General features: G+C 38.7%; 1 protein-coding gene across 14 annotated transcripts in view; it reads right to left on the reverse strand.

Moving 5' to 3' along the window:
* The window catches only part of TTC29 (tetratricopeptide repeat domain 29), a 243679-nt gene that overhangs the window by 90345 nt on the left and 131122 nt on the right, over positions 1-22212 (reverse strand). For 7 of the 14 annotated variants that reach the window (XM_063808348.1, XM_063808382.1, XM_063808354.1 and 4 more), the window contains one exon: positions 13681-13882. In XM_063808348.1, coding sequence (XP_063664418.1) covers positions 13681-13882 — 202 coding nt within the window. Of the gene's footprint in view, positions 1-13653; positions 13883-22212 lie in introns of all 14 variants that reach the window. The other 7 variants (XM_063808344.1, XM_063808377.1, XM_063808368.1 and 4 more) reach the window with 1 other exon arrangement.

The following is a 22212-nucleotide window of genomic DNA, read 5'->3' on the forward strand; positions in this document are numbered from 1 at the left end:
CTCATAGTGGTTTTGATTTGCATTTCTCTGATGGCCAGTGATGATGAGCATTTTTTCATGTGTCTTTTGGCTGCATAAATGTCTTCTTTTGAGAAGTGTCTGTTCATATCCTTTGCCCACTTTTTGATGGGGTTGTTTGTTTTTTTCTTGTAAATTTGTTTGAGTTCATTGTAGATTGCGGATATTAGCCCTTTGTCAGATGAGTAGGTTGTGAAAATTTTCTCCCATTTTGTAGGTTGCCTGTTCACTCTGATGGTAGTATCTTTTGCTGTGCAGAAGCTCCTTAGTTTATTGCTTTTGGTGTTTCAGATATGAAGTCCTTGCCCGTGCCTATGTCCTGAATGGTAACGCCTAGGTTTTCTTCTAGGGTTTTTATGGTTTTAGGTCTAACGTTTAAGTCTTTAATCCATCTTGAATTAATTTTTGTATAAGGTGTAAGGAAGGGATCCAGTTTCAGCTTTCTACATATGGCTAGCCAGTTTTCCCAGCACCATTTATTAAATAGGGAATCCTTTCCCCATTGCTTGTTTTTCTCAGGTTTGTCAAAGATCAGATAGTTGTAGATATGCGGTGTTATTTCTGAGGGCTCTGTTCTGTTCCATTGATCTATATCTCTGGTACCAGTACCATGCTGTTTTGGTTACTGTAGCCTTGTAGTATAGTTTGAAGTCAGGTAGTGTGATGCCTCCAGCTATGTTCTTTTTGCTTAGGATTGACTTGGCAATGTGGGCTCTTTTTTTAGTTCCATATGAAATTTAAAGTAATTTTTTCTAAATCTGTGAAGAAAGTCATTGGTAGCTTGATGGGGATGGCATTGAATCTATAAATTACCTTGGGCAATATGGCCATTTTCATGATACTGATTCTTCCTACCCATGAGCATGGAATGTTCTTCCATTTGTTTGTATCCTCTTTTATTTCATTGAGCAGTGGTTTGTAGTTCTCCTTGAAGAGGTCCTTCACATCCCCTGTAAGTTGGATTCCTAGGTATTTTATTCTCTTTAAAGCAATTGTGAATGGGAGTTCACTCATGATTTGGCTCTCTGTTTGTCTGTTATTGGTGTATAAGAATGCTTGTGATTTTTGTACATTGATTTTGTATCCTGAGACTTTGCTGAAGCCGCTTATCAGCTTAAGGAGATTTTGGGCTGAGACGATGGGGTTTTCTAGATAAACAATCATGTCATCTGCAAACAGGGACTATTTGACTTCCTCTTTTCCTAACTGAATACCCTTTATTTCCTTCTCCTGCCTAACTGCCCTGGCCAGAACTTCCAACACTATGTTGAATAGGAGTGGTGAGAGAGGGCATCCCTGTCTTGTGCCAGTTTGCAAAGGGAATGCTTCCAGTTTTTGCCCATTCAGTATGATATTGGCTGTGGGTTTGTCATAGATAGCTCTTATTATTTTGAGATACGTCCCATCAATACCTAATTTATTGAGAGTTTTTAGCATGAAGTGTTGTTGAATTTTGTCAAAGGCCTTTTCTGCATCTATTGAGATAATCATGTGGTTTTTGTCTTTGGTTCTCTTTATATGCTGGATTACATTTATTGATTTGCGTATATTGAACCAGCCTTGCATCCCAGGGATGAAGCCCACTTGATCATGGTGGATAAGCTTTTTGATGTGCTGCTGGATTCTGTTTGCCAGTATTTTATTGAGGATTTTTGCATCAATGTTCATCAAGGATATTGGTCTGAAATTCTCTTTTTTGGTTGTGTCTCTGCCCGGCTTTGGTATCGGGATGATGCTGGCCTCATAAAATGAGTTAGGGAGGATTCCCTCTTTTGCTATTGATTGGAATGGTTTCAGAAGGAATGGTACCAGTTCCTCCTTGTACCTCTGGTAGAATTGGGCTGTGAATCCATCTGGTCCTGGATTCTTTTTGATTGGTAAGCTATTGATTATTGCCACAATTTCAGATCCTGTTATTGGTGTATTCAGAGATTCAGCTTCTTCCTGGTTCAGTCTTGGGAGGGTGTATGTGTCGAGGAATTTATTGATTTTTTCTGGATTTTCTAGTTTATTTGCGTAGAGGTGTTTGTAGTATTCTCTGATGGTAGTTTGTATTTCTGTTGGATCAGTGGTGATATCCCCTTTATAATTTTTTATTGCGTCTATTTGATTCTTCTCTCTTTTCTTCTTTATTAGTCTTGCTAGCGGTCTATCAATTTTGTTGATCCTTTCAAAAAATCAGCTCCTGGATTCATTAATTTTTTGAAGGGTTTTTTGTGTCTCTGTTTCCTTCCGTTCTGCTCTGATTTTAGTTATTTCTTGCCTTCTGCTAGCTTTTGAATGTGTTTGCTCTTGCTTTTCTAGTTCTTTTAATTGTGATGTTAGGGTGTCAATTTTGGATCTTTCCTGCTTTCTCTTGTGGGCATTTAGTGCTATAAATTTCCCTCTACACACTGCTTTGAATGTGTCCCAGAGATTCTGCTATGTTGTGTCTTTGTTCTCATTGGTTTCAAAGACCATGTTTATTTCTGCCTTCATTTCGTTATGTACCCAGTAGTCATTCAGGAGCAGGTTGTTCAGTTTCCATGTAGTTTAGCAGTTTTGAGTGAGTGTCTGAATCCTGAGTTCTAGTTTGATTGCACTGTGGTCTGAGAGACACTTTGTTATAATTTCTGTTCTTTTACATTTGCTGAGGAGAGCTTTACTTCCAACTATGTGGTCAGTTTTGGAATAGGTGTGGTGTGGTGCTGAAAAAAATGTATATTCTGTTGATTTGGGGTGGAGAGTTCTGTAGATGTCTATTAGGTCCGCTTGGTGCAGAGCTGAGTTCAATTCCTGGGTATCCTTGTTAACTTTCTGTCTCCTTGATCTGTCTAATGTTGACAGTGGGGTGTTAAATTCTCCCATTATTAGTGTGTGGGAGTCTAAGTCTCTTTGTAGGTCACTCAGGACTTGCTTTGTGAATCTGGGTGCTCCTGTATTGGGTGCATATATATTTAGGATAGTTAGCTCTTCTTGTTGAATTGATCCCTTGACCATTATGTAATGGCCTTCTTTGTCTCTTTTGATCCTTGTTGGTTTAAAGTCTGTTTTTTCAGAGACTAGGATTGCAACCCCTGCCTTTTTTTGTTTTCCATTTGCTTGGTAGATCTTCCTCCATCCTTTTATTTTGAGCCTATATGTGTCTCTGCACATGAGATGGGCTTCCTGAATACTGCACACTGATGGGTCTTGACTCTTTGTCCAATTTGCCAGTCTGTGTCTTTTAATTGGAGCACTTAGTCCATTTACATTTAAAGTTAATATTGTTATGTGTGAATTTGATCCTGTCATTATGATGTTAGCTGGTTATTTTGCTCGTTAGTTGATGCAGTTTCTTCCTAGTCTCGATGGTCTTTACATTTTGGCATGGTTTTGCAGCGGCTGGTACTGGTTGTTCCTTTCCATGTTTAGTACTTCCTTCAGGAGCTCTTTTAGGGCAGGCCTGGTGGTGACAAAATCTCTCAGCATTTGCTTGTCTGTAAAGTATTTTATTTCTCCTTAGCTTATGAAGCTTAGTTTGGCTGGATATGAAATTCTGGGTTGAAAATTCTTTTCTTTAAGAATGTTGAATATTGGCCCCCACTGTCTTCTGGCTTGTAGGGTTTCTGCCGAGAGATCAGCTGTTAGTCTGATGGGCTTCCCTTTGTGGGTAACCCGACCTTTCTCTCTGGCTGCCCTTAACATTGTTTCCTTCATTTTAACCTCGGTGAATCTGATGATAATGTGTCTCAGAGTTGCTCTTCTCAAGGAGTTTTGTGGTGTTCTCTGTATTTCCTGAATTTGAATGTTGGCCTGTCTTGCTATGTTGGGGAAGTGCTCCTATATAGTATCCTGAAGGGTGTTTTCTAACTTGGGTCCATTCTGCCCGTCACTTTCAGGTACGCCAATCAGATGGAGATTTGGTCTTTTCACATAGTCCCATACTTCTTGGAGGCTTTGTTCATTTCTTTTTATTCTTTTTTCTCTAAACTTCCCTTCTTGCTTCATTTCATTCATTTCATCTTCCATCACTGATACCCTTTCTTCCAGTTGATTGCATCGGCTCCTGAGGCTTCTGCATTCTTCATGTAGTTCTCGAGCCTAGGCTTTCAGCTCCATCAGCTCCTTTAAGCACTTCTCTGTATTGGTTATTCCAGTTATACATTCATCTACATTTTTTTCAAAGTTTTTAACTTCTTTGTCTCTGGTTTGAATTTCCTCCTGTAGCTCGGAGTAGTTTGATCGTCTGAAGGCTTCTTCCCTCAACTCGTCAAAGTCATTCTCCATCCAGCTTTGTTCCATTGCTGGTGATGAACTGCCTTCCTTTGGAGGAGGAGAGGCGGTCTGCTTTTTAGAGTTTCCAGTTTTTCTGCTCCGTTTTTTCCCATCTTTGTGGTTTTATCTACTTTTGGTCTTTGATGATGGTGATGTAGAGATGGGTTTTTGGTGTGGATGTCCTTTCTGTTTGTTAGTTTTCCTTCTAACAGACAGGACCCTCAGCTGCAGGTCTGTTGGAGTTTGCTAGAGGTCCACTCCAGACTCTGTTTGCCTGGGTATCAGCAGCGGTGGCTGCAGAACAGCGGATTTTCGTGAACCACGAATGCTGCTGTCTGATCGTTCCTCTGGAAGTTTTGTCTCAAAGGAGTACCCGGCCGTGTGAGGTGTCAGTCTGCCCCTACTGGGGGGTGCCTCCCAGTTAGGCTGCTTGGGGGTCAGGAGTCAGGGACCCACTTGAGGAGGCAGTCTGCCCGTTCTCAGATCTCCAGCTGCATGCTGGGAGGACCACTGCTCTCTTCAAAGCTCAGATGGAAATGCAGAAATCACCCGTCTTCTGCATCACTCACGCTGGGAGCTCTAGACCGGAGCTGTTCCTATTCGGCCATCTTGGCTGCCCTCCTCTTTTTTTTTTTTAGGTGGAGTTTTGCTCTTGTCATCCAGGCTGGAGTGCAATGGCGCAATCTCAGCTCACTGTAAACTGTGCCTCCCGGATTCAAGCAATTCTCTTGCCTCAGCCTCCCGAGTAGCTGGGATTACAGGCACCCCCCCCACCATGCCCACTTAATTTTTGTATTTTTAGCAGAGATGAGGTTTCACCATGTTGGCCAGGCTGGTCTCAAACTTCTGACCTCAGGTGATTCACCTGCCTCGGCCTCCTAAAGTTGTGGGATTACAGGCGTGAGCCACCACGCCCGGCCAATGTATTGTTTTTTTGAAAATTGCTAAGATAGTAGAGTTTGTGTTCTCCCTCCATAAAACAAAAAAAATAGTATGAGAGATATCGTATATGCTAATTAGCTTGAGACATTCCACAATGAATACATGTTTCAGAACATCATGTTGTACATTATAAATATGTATAATAATTTGTTTTTGTCAATTAAAAATAATAAAATACAAAAAGAAATGGGGACATTTATCTCACATTAATAGAAAATAGTGGTGGTAATTCCAGGGTTGGTTACTTTGGCATGCAGGGAACTCATTACGCTTCTGATTCCTTCCGTGCTTTCTCATTGCCATCCTCAGCACTTTGATAGCTTGGTTGCAAGTTGGCTATGGTAGCTCCAGGCATCACATATTCATGCATCAACATTTAAAATCAGGAAAAGAGGAATTCCTTATCTTGTGTTGCCTTTTAGGAATGAAGAAAATCTTCTTAGGAATTCATCAGAAGATTTTCTTCTCTTATATGCTTGTTTAGGATTGTGTCACATATTGTTTCTGAAGCTGTCACTCGGCAAGTATAATGAGATCCCAGTGACTGAATTATATAGTAAATATTCAACGACTGGGGATCAAGAAAGGCCTTACCTCCCCTTAAGGACATGGGACCTTGAGGAGGGAAAACCGGTCTGGATTCTGTTGGCAGGTAAGAAGTTGGGCAATGGCCACTAGGCAGGTGGCCAACAGGTGCATTCTGTTAGTGGATCCTCAAGGCAACCTTGTGAGGGAGGAACGGTCATCTTCCTTTTATAGATGAGGGAACAAAGGTAAAGTTACCCAGGTCCATCAGCTATGGAGGGGAGGAGTTGGGATTCAAATGAAGAGATTGATCGACTGACTTCAAAGCCCAAATTCCTCCCTGCCCAACACTTGGAGACTATAGTCAAAGAAGACTTCCCATCACTGAAATACACCTTATCCAAATTCACAGGCTTACCTTTTTTGGGTTTTTCTTAATTCTCTATTCCAGTGTGTTGCTCCAGTAATTCTTAAAGAAGTGTTATTCTAGGGTATTACTAAGGAATTTTGAAGTAATTTTGCTTGAGATTATGTAATGATTCATTTCATAAACGTTTATTTTTTCCCACCTCCACCCCCACTGTCGTATGTTGATATACTTGCAATATCATGGCAAAAACAATGTAAAGGAGTTATTTATATGGAATTTGTTGAAAATCATATCAGGGAGAATGATGTTTTAAAAACCCATAATAATTTTATTAGTTTTTAGGATTATCTTAAATTCAATTAGAGTAAAATAAAACTTAAAAGCATAAGAATTTTCTCAGAAAGCTAGGAATCATAGATTTAAAGAACAAAAAAAGGAATTCAGAGAGATCATATAGTCTAATCACCTCTGTTGCACCCCAATTTTCAAATGAGGAACTTACACAAGGTGAGAATTTTAGTCCATAGGGACACTGAATAAAATACTTAGTATATTAAGTAATTATCCATTTAATGTCTCCTAAACCACACATCATAATAATAATGTCAACATCAACACCAATAACATGACTACTGAAAGAAATTTTAGATTTTTTGGGTGGGAGGCATTTTTTAGGATATAATCCATTCGAGATGTATGGTCAAATTTCTCTGTTTTAAAGCCATCTGGAATTTTTCCTTTCTGTGTGATTATATCACCAACTGGATACATATTTAGGGTCATTGGCTTTATCTGTTTATTTATTTTTAGATTTTTAGAAGTTACTTTTGCTTTTTCAAAAATTTCTTTTGTTGGGGCTCCTTGTAGAAATGGTAGATTCCAGGTCTGGATGCAAAGATGTATGCCATGAGCCTGAAACAATTTCTCATAGCAAATAGAAAGCCATCAGAACCCACAAAGCTGACATTAGAAGGCCCCTTTGTGCAGTAGGCTGTGATGATCTGGGGCCCCAAAATACCCAGTATCAAAATATATCACCCACCCTTAGCCAGGTAAAGTTTGTGTAATCTAAGAAAAAAAAGGTCAAAATTAAAAACAAATCCCTTTTAGAGGAACCCAACAACTAGGCAATGAGCTATGGATGCTAAAACAGTGAGTTCCCAAAGAAGAGACTGATGAGCACTGACAACATTCAGTTCAAATATTGAGCTATGGTGGTCCCCAGGCTGGCAGTTGTCTGCCTGGTGGAAACTGAAGGTGCCTCTACAAAATCAGATTTCTCCATTTGATTTACATTTACTTTCACATTTGTTATAAACCCTACAATGCGTTATTATTTGTTTGCATTAACCAATTATTTTTAAAGCAAATTTAAAAAGAAAAATTATTTTTACTGACATATTTCTAATTTTCATGTTCTTTATTTCTTTGCACAGATGCAGATTTCAAACTGAATCCCTTTTCCTTCAGTGTGTAGGACTGTAACATTTCTTGTACTGATGTTTAGTGATTAATTCTCTCAGCTTTTGTATGGTTGGCAAAAGCTTTATTTTGCCTATGGTTTTGAAAGATATTTTCACTGAGTATACAATTCTAGGTTTGATGCTTATTTTTTTTTATTTCAGTACTTTAAATATCTTCTTCTGAACTGTATTTTTTACAAAGATCTTTCTGGGTTTTTTTGTTTGTCCTGTCTCTGTATGTAGTGTCCTTCCTCTCCCACCTCACCCTGGCTGCTTTAACATATTTCTTTTTATCACTGATTTCAAGCACTGACTACGGTATGCCTCCATTTAGTTTCTTCATGTTTCTTTTGCTTACAGTTTACTGGGCTTCTTAAATTCCAGTTTGTGGTTTTTCTTAAATCAAATTTGTAAAACAACTGGCCACTGATTACTTTGTTTTATATATATATATATATGTATATATATATAAATATATATAAATATATATATACATATATATATATATATTCTTTCTCTCTTCTTTTCCCTCTCCTTTGGGGCCTCCAATTCAATCATATATTAGGCTTCTTGAAGTTGACCCACAGTCCTCTGACATTCTCTGTTCAATTTTTTTTTCAGTATTTTTTCACACTATTTCATTGTGAATAGTTTCTATTGCTATGTCTTCAAGTTCACTAACCTTTTCCTTTGCATTGTGTAATCTGCTGCTAATCCCATTCAATTTATTTTTCATCTTGGACATTTTATTCCATGACTCTTTAAGTTCCTACTACCTCCTTGAACATATGGACTATAGGATATAGGAGTGGCATCAGATTTAGGAGGGAAGAGGTAGCCACAAAGTAAAATATATGAAGAGGAATAATCATGAGGAGAAAAGCAGGAATATTCAGAAATCAGGAGCCCCAGGAACAGCGGGGGGTAGGGTAGGGTTGAGGAAATGCTAAGGGGAAGTAAGACACAGGATTGGATACAGGAGGATGAATTAAAAGTAAGTCTTCAGATAAAATAGTTCTCTAAGATTAGCAGCCTCAAGAGTGCCAACCAGGGAAAAGTAAAACTTTTATTATAAATTCTAGCAGAAGGATCAAATACACTTGGTCTTCCTATAGTTGTTTAATATATAATAAAAATAATGATAATAATAAGTTTCCTTTTGTGGAAATTCACAGAAGCCGATGTTTGTGGGGAGAAAACCAACAAATAAAATGCTCATGAACATCTAGATTGTACTCTTAAAGACTACAAAATACTGGCCGGGCTAGGCATGGTGGCTCATGCCCGTAATCCCAGCACTTTGGGAGGCCGAGGCAGGTGGATCACGAGGTCAGATCGAGACCATCCTGGGTAACACAGTGAAACCCCGTCTCTACTAAAAATACAAAAAATTAGCCGGGTATTGGGGCGGGCACCTGTAGTCCCAGCTACTCGGGAGGCTGAGGCAGGAGAATGGCATGAACCCGGGAGACGGAGCTTGTAGTGAGCTGAGATTGCACCGCTGCACTCTAGCCTGGGTGACAGAGCCAGACTCTGTCTCAAAAAAAAAAAAAAAAAAAAAAAAAAGACTACAAAATACCATATTTAGTGAGAAAGATGCTCTTACTAAGAAATCATGGTCAGTTCCAGAGGAATCTTGTCGACATATATTTTGAACCTCAGGTAACAGGTTAAGGACACAAAATGAAATCTTTTGCTGAAAGTCACAAAGATAATTAATGCTCAGTATGATGTTAGAGCTCAGATCACTGGACTCTTGACTAGTAGCCTCTCTGAATGACACCAAGCTGCCAGTAGGTGAGCTTTGATTCAGTCATATTTTTCACCAGATTCTTCTTTTTCTTTGTGTTGGTTATGAAAACATTATTAAAGACAGAGAGTTCCTCTGTCATTATAAGATGGATGAAACCCACTTGCTTGCTGACTTTTTGGCTAATTCCATGACTTCCTCCTCATTATTAAAGTTAATAACCAACAGAAGTAGCTGATTGTAATAAAAGCTGAGGATCACTAGTGAGTGTGATTTTTTTTCACTTTTTTTTTAAAGGGTTGAGTTCATGAATGAAAAATACAAGCAAGGAACAGGTTACAAAAACATGACTCAATATTAAGCCCAGGGACCCACATTAAGCCAACATAAACCAAGGGCTGTGAGACAAAGTCATGGTTTTGATCATTCTCTTTTAAGAATACTAAATGATGCACAAAACTACAATGATATCATTACCAGTCAAGGAAACTTTTACATGCCATTTTGTAGAAAACAGTGTCTTTAAGTACTGACTGCCAGCAGTTTAATCTACTATATTTCTATAGTCAGGATTTGCATCTTATTTCTCTGATGTCATTTACATTTGGCTACAATAAGAAAGTACATTAAAACCATGTTACTGATATAATTATTATCAATGAAGTGGTTAACAATGTTGGTATTTAAATGGCCATAATTACATTTCTAGGTTAACACTGCTATTAAGTTGAATATGGAAAGCTTTTGCTTCTGTGTTGCTGTTCCACATGTGGGTCTGAGATCTCCAAAAGGCCAGATGAATGAGCCTTTCATTTAAAAAAATTCCTCTTGATTGTAGAGATAATAGCTCTAGTAAGGAAAGTAAACTATATTCTGGAGAAATCAGCAGAAATTCATAGGCTCTTAAGCCTTCTGGAGCCAACCAATTTCAGCTGATTTAGGATGAACAATTTTATTGAACTGCAATCAATTTGAATTTCTTCTAAATCTCCAAGTTTGGGAGGATAATCTATTCTTATTTTAATATTGGAAAGAAAGAATAAGCACTCAGGTCTAACCATATCTAAGAGTGTTAGAATAGAATGAAGGTGCCTACATTTGCTGTGTTCCCTCTGAAAGGTATAAAGATGAGAGATGATTGCTGGTGAGTCACTGTTCTATTTCATCTAGAGACCTGAATGCTCTCACTGCTCTATTCCCTTAGGGGGTCATGTTCCTCTGCTTAAAAGAATATTGCCTGCTCTCTGAGCTAATGATTTGTTTGGAGGATGGAAGTCTCAGAGGTGAAGATAACTGCACAGCTTTTAAAATGTATCTTTCAGATCTTTGATCTGTTTTTTTTCTGAATACATGGGACCCTTCAATGGCAAGATTAAAGATGCCTTTTCTTAGAAGAAAGGCAAAAGTTGAAAACTTAAAAGCTGTTCAGATTTCCAAATAATATTTTTGTATTTTTTCATTTTGTTGACATCATGTTGGGTGAGTGTCATCCTTCATTCATGTGATAATTGGATGGTAGTCAAAATGCAGTGTTGGATCACAGGTTTTCCAAGAAGGGGGGAAACTACGCATTTTGTTTAAAAGTCGTTAATGCAAACTAGTTTATGATTAGGGCATACATACTCATTTTGAATTCGATTTGATTCAACAAATATTTACTTGGTACCTAGTAGATGCCAAACATTGTGTCTTCTTTTGTAGGGAATACCAAGAACAAGGGCCTGTTTTCAAGAGACTTTTACCCTTAATCAGGCAGTTAAGGCGATTACAGAAATGGCCGTGGTAGGATGCAGAATATGCCAAATGAAAATCGCGTGGAGAGAAATGAATGACATTCAATGTTGGACAGAGAAGAGATCACATTTAAATAAGAGGGCATCATGGAGGGTTTCAGCATTTGAGAATGACCTAGCAAAATGGGCAAGATTTTCCTGGATGGGGCTAGAACTGAGAGTAGGTGGTAATAAAGCATGTGGTATGCTGAGGGCAGGGGGAGTGGCAGAGGGCAGGGGAGGGAAGTGGTCAGAAAAGATTGAGAAGCTTGTATTTAATGAACAGGCAGTGGGGAGCCAAGGAAGATTTTTAAGCAGAGCAGAGATGGTGTTAAGAGTTGTGGTTCAAGAAGTATTTTTGAAGCATTTTAAAGCAGAATTTCATGTCTTTTGAACTAAAAAATATGTTTATGTAAACAAACCTGTTTGATAATATCCTACAGGTTTTATTTTCCAAATAGAAGGGCTACCCCTGAAAATATTAAACCGTGCCAGTAGTATGAGAATTAATTTCTCACTTGTACTTGGACCCAAAAGGTTATTATTTTTCAGTTTTATAATGTTGTGGCTCATCCATGCATATATTTCTAATGTAGGCAAAATAAATCAGCAAAGGAGTGTTTTATTTTATAGCATTCTGAACAACTTAATCTGCCCCCTCTACCATACAAATAGCTGTTTTTAATATCTGAATAATATTTTGATATGCTTTTGTTCTGCTCCTAAGTCCTGTTGGAAAAAAAAACATGACCTTACAAAAACATGGAAATAAAACATAAAAAGTATAGAAAAATAAATAGTTTTACAGAATAAAGAAAAACAAAAGAGCCGGGTGCCGTGCCTCATGCCTGTAATCCCAGCAGTTTGGGAGGCCAAGACGGGTAGATCATGCAGTCAGGAGATCAAGACCATCCTGGCTAAGACTGTGAAACCCCATCTCTACTAAAAATACAAAAAAAAGTAGCTGTGCGTCATGGTTGGGCGCCTGTGGTCCCAGCTGCTCAGGAGGCTGAGGCAGGAGAATGGCGTGAACCCGGGAGGCGGAGCTTGCAGTGAGCCGAGATCACGCCACTGCACTCCAGCCTGGACAACAGAGCGAGACTCTGTCTCAAAAAAAAAAAAAAAAAAAAAAAAAAAGAGACTTTTTTAAAGCGAAAATCAGGATGGCCTCGAATAGACATAGATCTGATCAGAAGATACTGTTTTCAGGAGTATTTTTTTTCATAATTACCATTGTGATGATTGGAGTTTATCCAAAATAAATCTGAAAATGTGAGAAGCTTTACTCATCTTCTACTAAACCTTCATCAGAATAAGTAATCTAATATAGGTCATGTTTCCTCTGCATTATTTTCTGCCATTCTGGGCAGAAAATATGTGAACCTGAAGGATACATAACTCAAAACTACAGACCTCTCAAATACATGATGACAAGACAGCATGCTGAAGTAAGCACAATATGACCTGAAAGCAGTCAGTTAATAATGGACTGTAAATATTTTGGGGGTGTTTGAACACACTGAAATTCAAGAAGCTGCCAATTTTTTGAAGACTTCATGTTGTTTTCTCTTACTATGGATGTATTTGGAAGAAGATCTTTCCTTTTTTTATAACTAGAGGACGGTGGGTAGTTAAGTAGTATTCTACTGACCTAAAAAAGTCAACAAAACTTATTTGTGCTTAATTTGCTATTATTTACAATTTATTCTATGGAGGAAATAAATACCAAAATAGATTGTTGTTTCATCTAAATGACCACAGGGGAAAACAAAGAGTTCAAATCAAATAGAAGATACTTCTTCACATTACAAAAGGTTTGCCTTATGATTCCATTTGAGTTATGCCAAAATATTTTACCTTAAAAAGTTTGATTTGCACACAAATAAAAGAACTCTAAAGGCTGTCATAGGCAGTATTTTTTTTTATTTTATTTTGTTTTGGTTTTTAAAATATCCCATTCTAAACTTAACTGGGAACTAGAGCCAAGCCTAGCTGGCACATAATACTGACCCCTGCATCCCTTCTAGATGTTTGGTTTTAATTGACTATTTTGAATAGAATTCTTCAATTCTATTGAATAAGAAAAAGCATGTGGCAAAAAAGTAGAATTGAGAAAGATTACTACCAAGTATTTTCTAAATTAATATTCCAACTCAAACTGATAAAAATACTTATCAGTAAAGTAAGCACATAAAACAAATTAGCATTCATCAACAGTCACTCTTTTCAGTAAGGTATAACATGGAGCATGCTAAAAAAGCATAAGCTTATTTCACATTCCTTATGCCTCATCGGTACCTATTGTTGACTAAGATAACTGATGAAAAAAAAAACAGCATGAGAATGGTGATTTATCAGGTACACCACATTATTACCACTATTTTATGCTTCTCTTAAACATCAAAGGTATAATTTAGCACAAAAGTATATCCAACCTTCATGTAGTTATGGATCCATGAAATTGAAATTACCAATCAAATTAAAATCACCGACATTTGAGTGAAACTTTCCAATGAAAGTAAATTAACCGTTGAGAATGATATGAAAACTAAAGTGTTCTAAAAACCAATGCCTTACCAGTAACTGGATCAGGTTCAATGTTACCTCTGCTCTCCTTCCATGACAGCAGGTAGTTGAGGCTGGTGAGATCTGCAGACTCTATATAGTTGTTCACTGTAAGCATCATCTGATGAGCTTTTGCTATTCCATAGTGAACTTTTGTCTCATCCATCAGAGGCATGCTCATTAGCTCTACTGTTGTGTCAAAAGCTTGCTGAAAGCACTCAGAAGCTTTGTTGTAGTATCCCTAAAAAGGTAAGAGAAATAATTTTCTTTCTTACTTTTAATGTCACCATTTCACATATTTTCTGACCTTTTGACAGTTACAGCAGTTCATCTTCAAGAAGAAACAGATGGCAAGCAGGCTATTAGGATAAGTTTCTTTTAAAGACCTGTGATGACTCACCATTCAATATCTTGAAATTAACTTAGTAGGAAAGTTGTATCTATTAGACTAAGCTATATAAGACTTAAGTTCTGCAATGTCTGGCAAGATGGCTGAATAGAAACAGCTCTGGTCTGCAGCATCCAGTGAGCTCAACACAGAAGGCAGGTGATTTCTGCATTTCCAACTGAAGTAACCGGCTCATCTCTTTGGGAAGTGTTAGACAGTGGGTGCAGCCCACGGAGGGCAAGCCGAAGCAGGGTGGGGCATTGCTTCACCTGGGAAGTGCAAGGGGTTGAGGAATTCCCTCATCTAGCCAAGGGAAGCTGTGAGGGACTGTGCTGTGAGGAATGGTGCTCTGTGGCCCAGGTATTATGCTTTTCCCATGGTCTTCGCAACCCACAGACCAGGAGATTCCCTCTGGTGCCTATGGGTTTTGAGCACAAAACAGGGAGGCTGTTTGGGTAGACACTGAGCTAGCTGCAGGAGTTTTTTTTTTCACACCCCAGTGTTGCCTGGAATGCAAGCAAGACAGAACCATTCACTCCCCTGGAAATGAGGCTGAAGCCAGGGAGCCAAGTGATCTAGCTCAGCGAATCCCACCTGCAGGGAGCCAAGCAAACTAAGATCCACTGGTTTGAAATTCTCACTGCCAGCACAGCAGTCTGAAGTCAACCTGGGATGCTCGAAGTTGGTGGGGGGAGGGGGGCCCACCATTATGGAGGCTTGAGTAGGCAGTTTTCCCCTCACAGTGTAAAGAAAGCCTCTGGGAAGTTCCAACTGGGTGGAGCACACCACAGCTCCCCAAAGACCCTGTAGCCAGACTGCCTCTCTAGATTACGCCTCTCTGGGCAGGGCATCTCTGAAAGAAAGGCAGCAGCCCCAGTCAGGGGCTTATAGATAAAACTCCCATCTCCCTGGGACACAGCACCTTGGGGAAGGGAGGCTGTGGGCGCAGCTTCAGCAGACTTAAATTTTCCTGCCTGCCGGCCCTGAAGAGAGCAGTGGATCTGCCAGCACAGTGCTCAAGCTCTTCTAAGGGACAGACTGCCTCCTCAAGTGGGTCCCTGACCCCCATGCCTCCTGACTGAGAGACATCTCCCAGCAGGGGTAGACAGACACCTCATACAGGAGAGCTCTAGCTGGCATCTGGAGGGTGCCCCTCTGGGACGAAGCTTCCAGAGGAAGGAACAGGCAGCAATCTTTGCTGTTCTGCAGCCCTGCTGGTGACACCCAGGCAAACAGGGTCTGAAGCGCACCTCCAGCAAACTCCAGCAGACCTGCAGGAGAGGGGCCTGACTGTTAGAAGGAAAACTAACAAACATAAAGGAATAGCATCAACATCAACAAAAAGGATGTGCACCCAGAAATGCCATCCGAAGATCACCAACATCAAAGACCAAAGGTAGATAAATCCACAAAGATGAGAAAAAAACCGCACAAAAAGGCTAAAAATTCCAAAAACCAGAATACCTCTTCTCCTCCAAAGGATCATAACTCCTCGCCAAAAAGGGAACAAAACTGGATGGAAAATGAGTTTGACGAATTGACAGAAGTAGGTTTCAGAAGGTGGGTAATAAAAAACTCCTCTGAGCTAGAGGACCATGTTCTAACCCAATTCAAGGAAGCTAAGAACCTTGACAAAAGGTTAGATGAATTCCTATCTAAAATAACCAGTTTAGAAAAGAACATAAATGACCTGATGCAACTGAAAAACACAGCACAAGAACTTCATGAAGCATACAAAAGTATCAATAGCTGAATCGATCAAGTGGAAGAAAGGATATCAGGGATTGAAGATCAACTTAATAAAATAAAGTGTGAAGACAAGATCAGAGAAAAAAGAAGAAAAGGAATAAATAAAGCCTCCAAGAAATATGGGACTATGTGAAAGGACCAAATCTACATTTGATTGGTGTACCTGAAAGTGACGGGCAGAATGGACCCAAGTTAGAAAACACCCTTCAGGATACTATATAGGAGCACTTCGCCAACCTAGCAAGACAGGCCAACATTCAAATTCAGGAAATACAGAGAACACCACAAAACTCCTCGAGAAGAGCAACTCTGAGACACATAATCGTCAGATTCACCGAGGTTAAAATGAAGGAAACAATGTTAAGGGCAGCCAGAGAGAAAGGTCGGGTTACCCACAAAGGGAAGCCCATCAGACTAACAGCGGATCTCTTGGGAGAAACCCTACAAGCCAGAAGAGAGTGGGGGCCAATATTCAACACTCTTAAGGAAAAGAATTTTCAACTCAGAATTTCATATCCAGCCAAACTAAGCTTCATAAGCTAAGGAGAAATAAAATCCTTTACAGACAAGCAAATGCTGAGAGATTTTGTCACCACCAGGCCTGCCCTACAAGAGCTCCTGAAGGAAGCACTAAATATGGAAAGGAAAAACCGGTACCAGCTACTGCAAAAACATCGAATTGTAAAGACCATCAACACTATGAAGAAACTGCATCGACTGATGGGCAAAATAACCAGCTAGCATCGTAATGACAGGATCAAATTCACACATGACAATATTAACCTTAAATGTAAATGGGCTAAATGCCCCAATTAATAAACACAGACTGGCAAATTTGATAAAGACTGAAGACCCATCGGTGTGCTTTATTCAGGAAACCCATCTCATGTGCAAAGGCACATATAGACTTAAAATAAAGGGATGAAGGAATATTTACCAGGTAAATGAAAAGCAAAATAAAAGCAGAGGTTGCAATCCTAGTCTCTGATAAAACAGACTTTAAACCAACAAGGAAAAAAAAAAAGACAAAGAAGGGCACTACATAATGGTAAAGGGATCAATGAAGCAAGAAGAGCTAACTAGCCTAAATACATATGCACCCCATACAGGAGCACCCAGATGAATAAGGCAAGTTCTTAGAGACCTACAAAGAGACTTAGACTCCCACATAATAATAGTGGGAGAATTTAACACCCCACTGTCAATATTAGACAGATCAACGAGACAGAAAATTAACAAAGATATTCAGGACTTGAACTCAGCTGTGGACCAAGCAGACCTAATAGACATCTACAGGACTCTCCACCCCAAATCAACACAATATACATTCTTCTCAGCACCACATCGCACTTATTCTAAAATTGACCACATAATTGGAAGTAAAACACTCCCTAGCAAATACAAAAGAATAGAAATCATAACAAACAGTGTCTCAGACCACAGTGCAATCAAATTAGAACTCAGGATTAAGAAACTCACTCAAAACTGCACAACTACATGGAAACTGAACAACATGCTCTTGAGTGACTACTGGGTAAATAACAAAATTAAGGCAGAAATAAATAAGTTCTTTGAAACCAATGAGAACAAAGACACAATGTACCAGAATCTCTGGGACACAGCTAAAGCAGTGTTTAGAGAGAAATTTATAGCACTAAATGCCCACATTGAAAAAGCAGGAAAGATCTAAAATCGACGCCCTAACATCACAATTAAAAGAACTAGAGAAGCAAGAGCAAATAAATTCAAAAGCTAGCAGAAGGCAAGAAATAACTAAGATCAGAGAAGAACTGAAGGAGACAGAGACACAAAAAACCCTTCAAAAAAATCAATGAATCCAGGAGCTGGTTTTTTGAAAAGATTAACAAAACAGATAGAATGCTAGCCAGAATAATCAAGAAGAAAAGAGAGAAGAATCAAATAGATGCAACAAAAAATGATAAAGGAGATATCACTACTTATCCCACAGAAATACAAACTACCATCAGAGAATACTATAAATACCTCTACGCAAATAACTAGAAAATATAGAAGAAATGGATAAATTCCTGGACACATATACCCTCCCAAGACTATACCAGGAAGAAGTCAAATCCCTGAATAGACCAATAACAAGTTCTGAAATTGAGGCAGTAATGAATAGCCCACCAACCAAAAAAAGCCCAGGACCAGACAGATCCACAGCCAAATTCTATCAGAGGTACAAAGAGGAGCTGGTACCATTCCTTCTGAAACTATTACAAACAATAGAAAAAGAGGGACTTCTCCCTAATTTATCTTATGAGGCCGGCATCATCCTGATAACAAAACCTGGTAGAGACACAACAAAAAAAGAAAATTTCAGGCCAATATCCCTGATGAACATTGATGCAAAAATCCTCAATAAAATACGGGCAAACCAAATCCAGCATCACATTAAAAAGCTTATTCATCATGACCAAATTGGCTTCATTCCTGGGATGCAAAGCTGGTTCAACATACGCGAATCAATAAACGTAATCTCTCACATAAACAGAACCAATGACAAAAACCACATGATTATCACAATAGATGCAGAAAAGGCCTTCGATAAAATTAAACACGCCTTCATGCTAAAAACTCTTGATAAACTAGATATTGATGGAATGTACCTCAAAATAATAAGAACTATTTATGACAAACCACAGCCAATATCATACTTAATGGGCGCAAGCTGGAAGCATTCCCTTTGAAAACCGGCACAAGAGAAGGATGTCCTCTCTCACCACTCCTATTCAACATAGTATTGGAAGTTCTGGCCAGGGCAATCAGGCAAGAGGAATAAATAAAGAGTATTTGAATAGGAAGAGAGGAAGTCAAATTGTCTCTGTTTGCAGATGACATGATTATATATTTAGAAAACCCCATCATCTCAGCCCAAAATCTCCTTAAGCTGAGAAGCAACTTCAGCAAAGTCTCAGGATACAAAATCAATGTGCAAAACTCACAAGCATTCCTATACACCAATAACAGACAGAGAGCCAAATCATGAGTGAACTCCCATTCACAATTGCTACAAAGAGAATAAAATACCTAGAAATACAACTTACAGGGATGTGAAGGACCTCTTCAAGGAGAACTGCAAACCACTGCTCAAGGAAATAAGAGAGAACACAAACAAATGGAAAAACATTCCATGCTCATGGATAGGAAGAATCAGTATCGTGAAAATAGCCATACTGCCCAAAGTAATTTATAGATTCAATGCTATCCCCATGAAGCTACCATTGACTTTCTTCACAGATTTAGAAAAAATTACTTTAAATTTCATATGGAACTGAAAAAAGAGCCTGTATAGCCAAGACAATCCTAAGCAAAAAGAACAAAGCTGGAGGCATCACGCTACCTGACTTCAAACTATACTACAAGGCTACAGTAACCAAAACAGCATGGTACTGGTACCAAAACAGAGATATAGATCAATGGAACAGAACGGAGTCTTCAGAAATAATGCCACACATCTACAACCAGCTGATCTTTGACAAACCTGACAAAAACAAGCAGTGGGGAAAGGATTCCCTATTTAATAAATGGTGCTGGGAAAACTGGCTAGCCATATGCAAAAAACTGAAACTGCATCCCTTCCTTACACCTTATACAAAAATTAACTCAAGATGGATTAAAGACTTAAACATAAGACCTAAAACCATAAAAACCCTAGAAGAAAACCTAGGCAATACCATTCAGGACATAGGCATGGGCAAAGACTTCATGACTAAAGCACCAAAAGCAATGGCAACAAAAGCCAAAATTGACAAATGGGATCTAATTAAACTAAAGAGCTTCTGCACAGTAAAATAAACTATCATCAGAGTGAACAGGCAACCTACAGAATGGGAGAAAATTTTTGCAATCTAGCCAACTGACAAAGGGCTAAAATCCAGAATCGACAAAGGTCTAAAATCCAGAATCTACAAAGAACTTCAACAAATTTACAAGAAAAAACAAAACAACTCCATCAAAAAGTGGGCAAAGGATATGAACAGACACTTCTTATAAGAAGACATTTATGCAGCCACCAAACATATGAAAAAAAAGCTCATTATTACTGGCCATTAGAGAAATGCAAATCAAAACCACAATGAGATACCATCTCATGCCAGTTAGAATGGTGATCATTAAAAACTCAGGAAACAACAGATGCTGGAGAGAATGTGGAGAAATAGAAACGTTTTTATCCATTGGTGGGCGTGTAAATTAGTCCAACCATTGCAGAAGACAGGGTGGCGATTTCTCAAGGATCTAGAACCAGATATACCATTTGACCCAGCAATCCCATTACTGGGTATATTCCCCAAGGATTATAAATCATTCTACCATAAAGACACATGGACACATATGTTTATTGTAGTATTGTTCACAATAGCAAAGACTTGGAACCAACCTAAATGCCCATCAATGATAGACTGGATAAAGAAAATGTGGGACATATACACCATGGAATACTATGCAGCTATAAAAAAGGATGAGTTCACGTCCTTTTTATGGACATGGATGAAGCTAGACACTATCATTCTCAGCAAACACAGGAACAGAAAAAACAAACACCACATGTTCTCACTCATAAGTGGGAGTTGAACAACGAGAAGACATGGACACAGGGAAGGGAACATCACATACCTGTTGGGGACTGGGGGACTAGGGGAGGGATAGCATTAGAAGAAATACCTAATATAGATGACAGGTTGATGGGTGCAGCAAACCACCATGGCACGTGTATACCTATGTAACAAACCTGTATGTTCTGCACATTTATCCCAGAACTTAAAGTATATATAAAAAAAGTCTTATGTTCTTATCAATAAAAAGTGGTCAAATATTGGCAGTTTCATATGGTTCAACCTAATACATGGTAGTAAAAAGAAATTTGGGAATGAGTGAACCAATTCACATTGATTTGGATAGAATTGTACTATTCGTAGAGTTGGATTTAGCTAATGAAATATTTTTTACATACCTTCTTTTTTTTTTTTTTTTTTTGAGGTGGAGTCTCGCTCTGTCGCCCAGGTTGGAGTGCAGTGGCATGATTTCAGCTCACGCAACCTCTGCCTCCCAGGTTCAAGCGATTCTCCTGCCTCAGCCTCCCGAGTAGCTGGGATTACAGGCATATGCCACCACGCCCAGTTAATTTTTTATGTTTGGTAGAGATGGGGTTTTATCATGTTGGTCAGGCTGGTTTCAAACTCCTGACCTCAAGTGATCCACCCACCTCGGCTTCCCAAAGTGCTGGGATTACTATGTTTTGTTTTCAGTCACAGCAAAAGGTCATTTCAGCCAAGTCATTTAGTTAATGGATGGTGAAAATAAATGTATCTATCCTCTAATTCGTTTACTGCTCTTATTTTCCCATGTTCATATGCCATTCTTCTTAACTGAGAATATTGAAGTATCCAAAATTTCTGAAAAATGTGATCGTGATGTCACTAGCACCAATCAAATGATCATTTAAATATCTCTTCAAGAAGTCCTTTGCAACAGCTCGAGCTGCAAAAATTCAGGGTTTTGTTGTTGTTGTTGTTTGTTAGTCAGTGTCACCTCTATTAAAAGCTATCATCCACAAATAAATACTGTTTACATGGCTCTTATGAAGCATGGGGGCCAATGCTAAATACTTCGTATATATTATGTCATTAACTTTCACACGTCACCCTATGAGGAAAATATTATTCTTATTTTAAGATAATCATATTGAGCCTCAGAGAAAAGAGCATCTTCTGCCACCCCCAAATCTTCTAAAAATCCTCATGAAAATCTCTTTCTAAGAGGAGGATATTATCTAGGATTGATCTACATTTGTAAAGGCTCTAGGAGACAAAATTTCCTTTCTTCACTGACTTCTAACCCTTTAGGCTCCACCATCTCCTCCCTTCCACTCATCTCTCTCCTCCTCACCCCACCAAACACACAAAAAACAAAAACATGCATGTGCACTCTTTTGAACAGAAACCCTTATATGGGAGAAAGTTTTGCTGTATGAGTTGTTGTCAGTTTCTAATATTTTATGAAGGAAATGAACATAAAAACAACACAGGAACAGCTTTATAGCATTACAGCAAGTAGAGGTAAAACACATCTTCAACTCTGTGTACCTCTGTATAATCATGAAGCTCCAAGATCGGTCAAACTGACTGAATAAAGAAATTTCTGGCAAGGTGAGGAGGAGGAGAAATAGAACTTCTGTGATCATTTTGTTAGAAACAGGAAGAGCACATATAACACTATGTTATATGCCCACACAGACAGTTTAGGAGAACTGTTTATTCAAATGATTCATTCCAACCAACTTTGTTAATTGAAACAGAGTCTCTCCATATTACATCAAAAATAACTTTTGTTTGTTGAGGTGAACAATTCTTTCTCTTTCTTCAAGGCATAAAACGTAAAATTTATATGAGAAAAAAGTTAATTAGAAAAAA

This window comes from Pan troglodytes, chromosome 3 (assembly GCF_028858775.2).
Source record: "Pan troglodytes isolate AG18354 chromosome 3, NHGRI_mPanTro3-v2.0_pri, whole genome shotgun sequence".
Lineage (NCBI taxonomy): Eukaryota > Metazoa > Chordata > Mammalia > Primates > Hominidae > Pan > Pan troglodytes.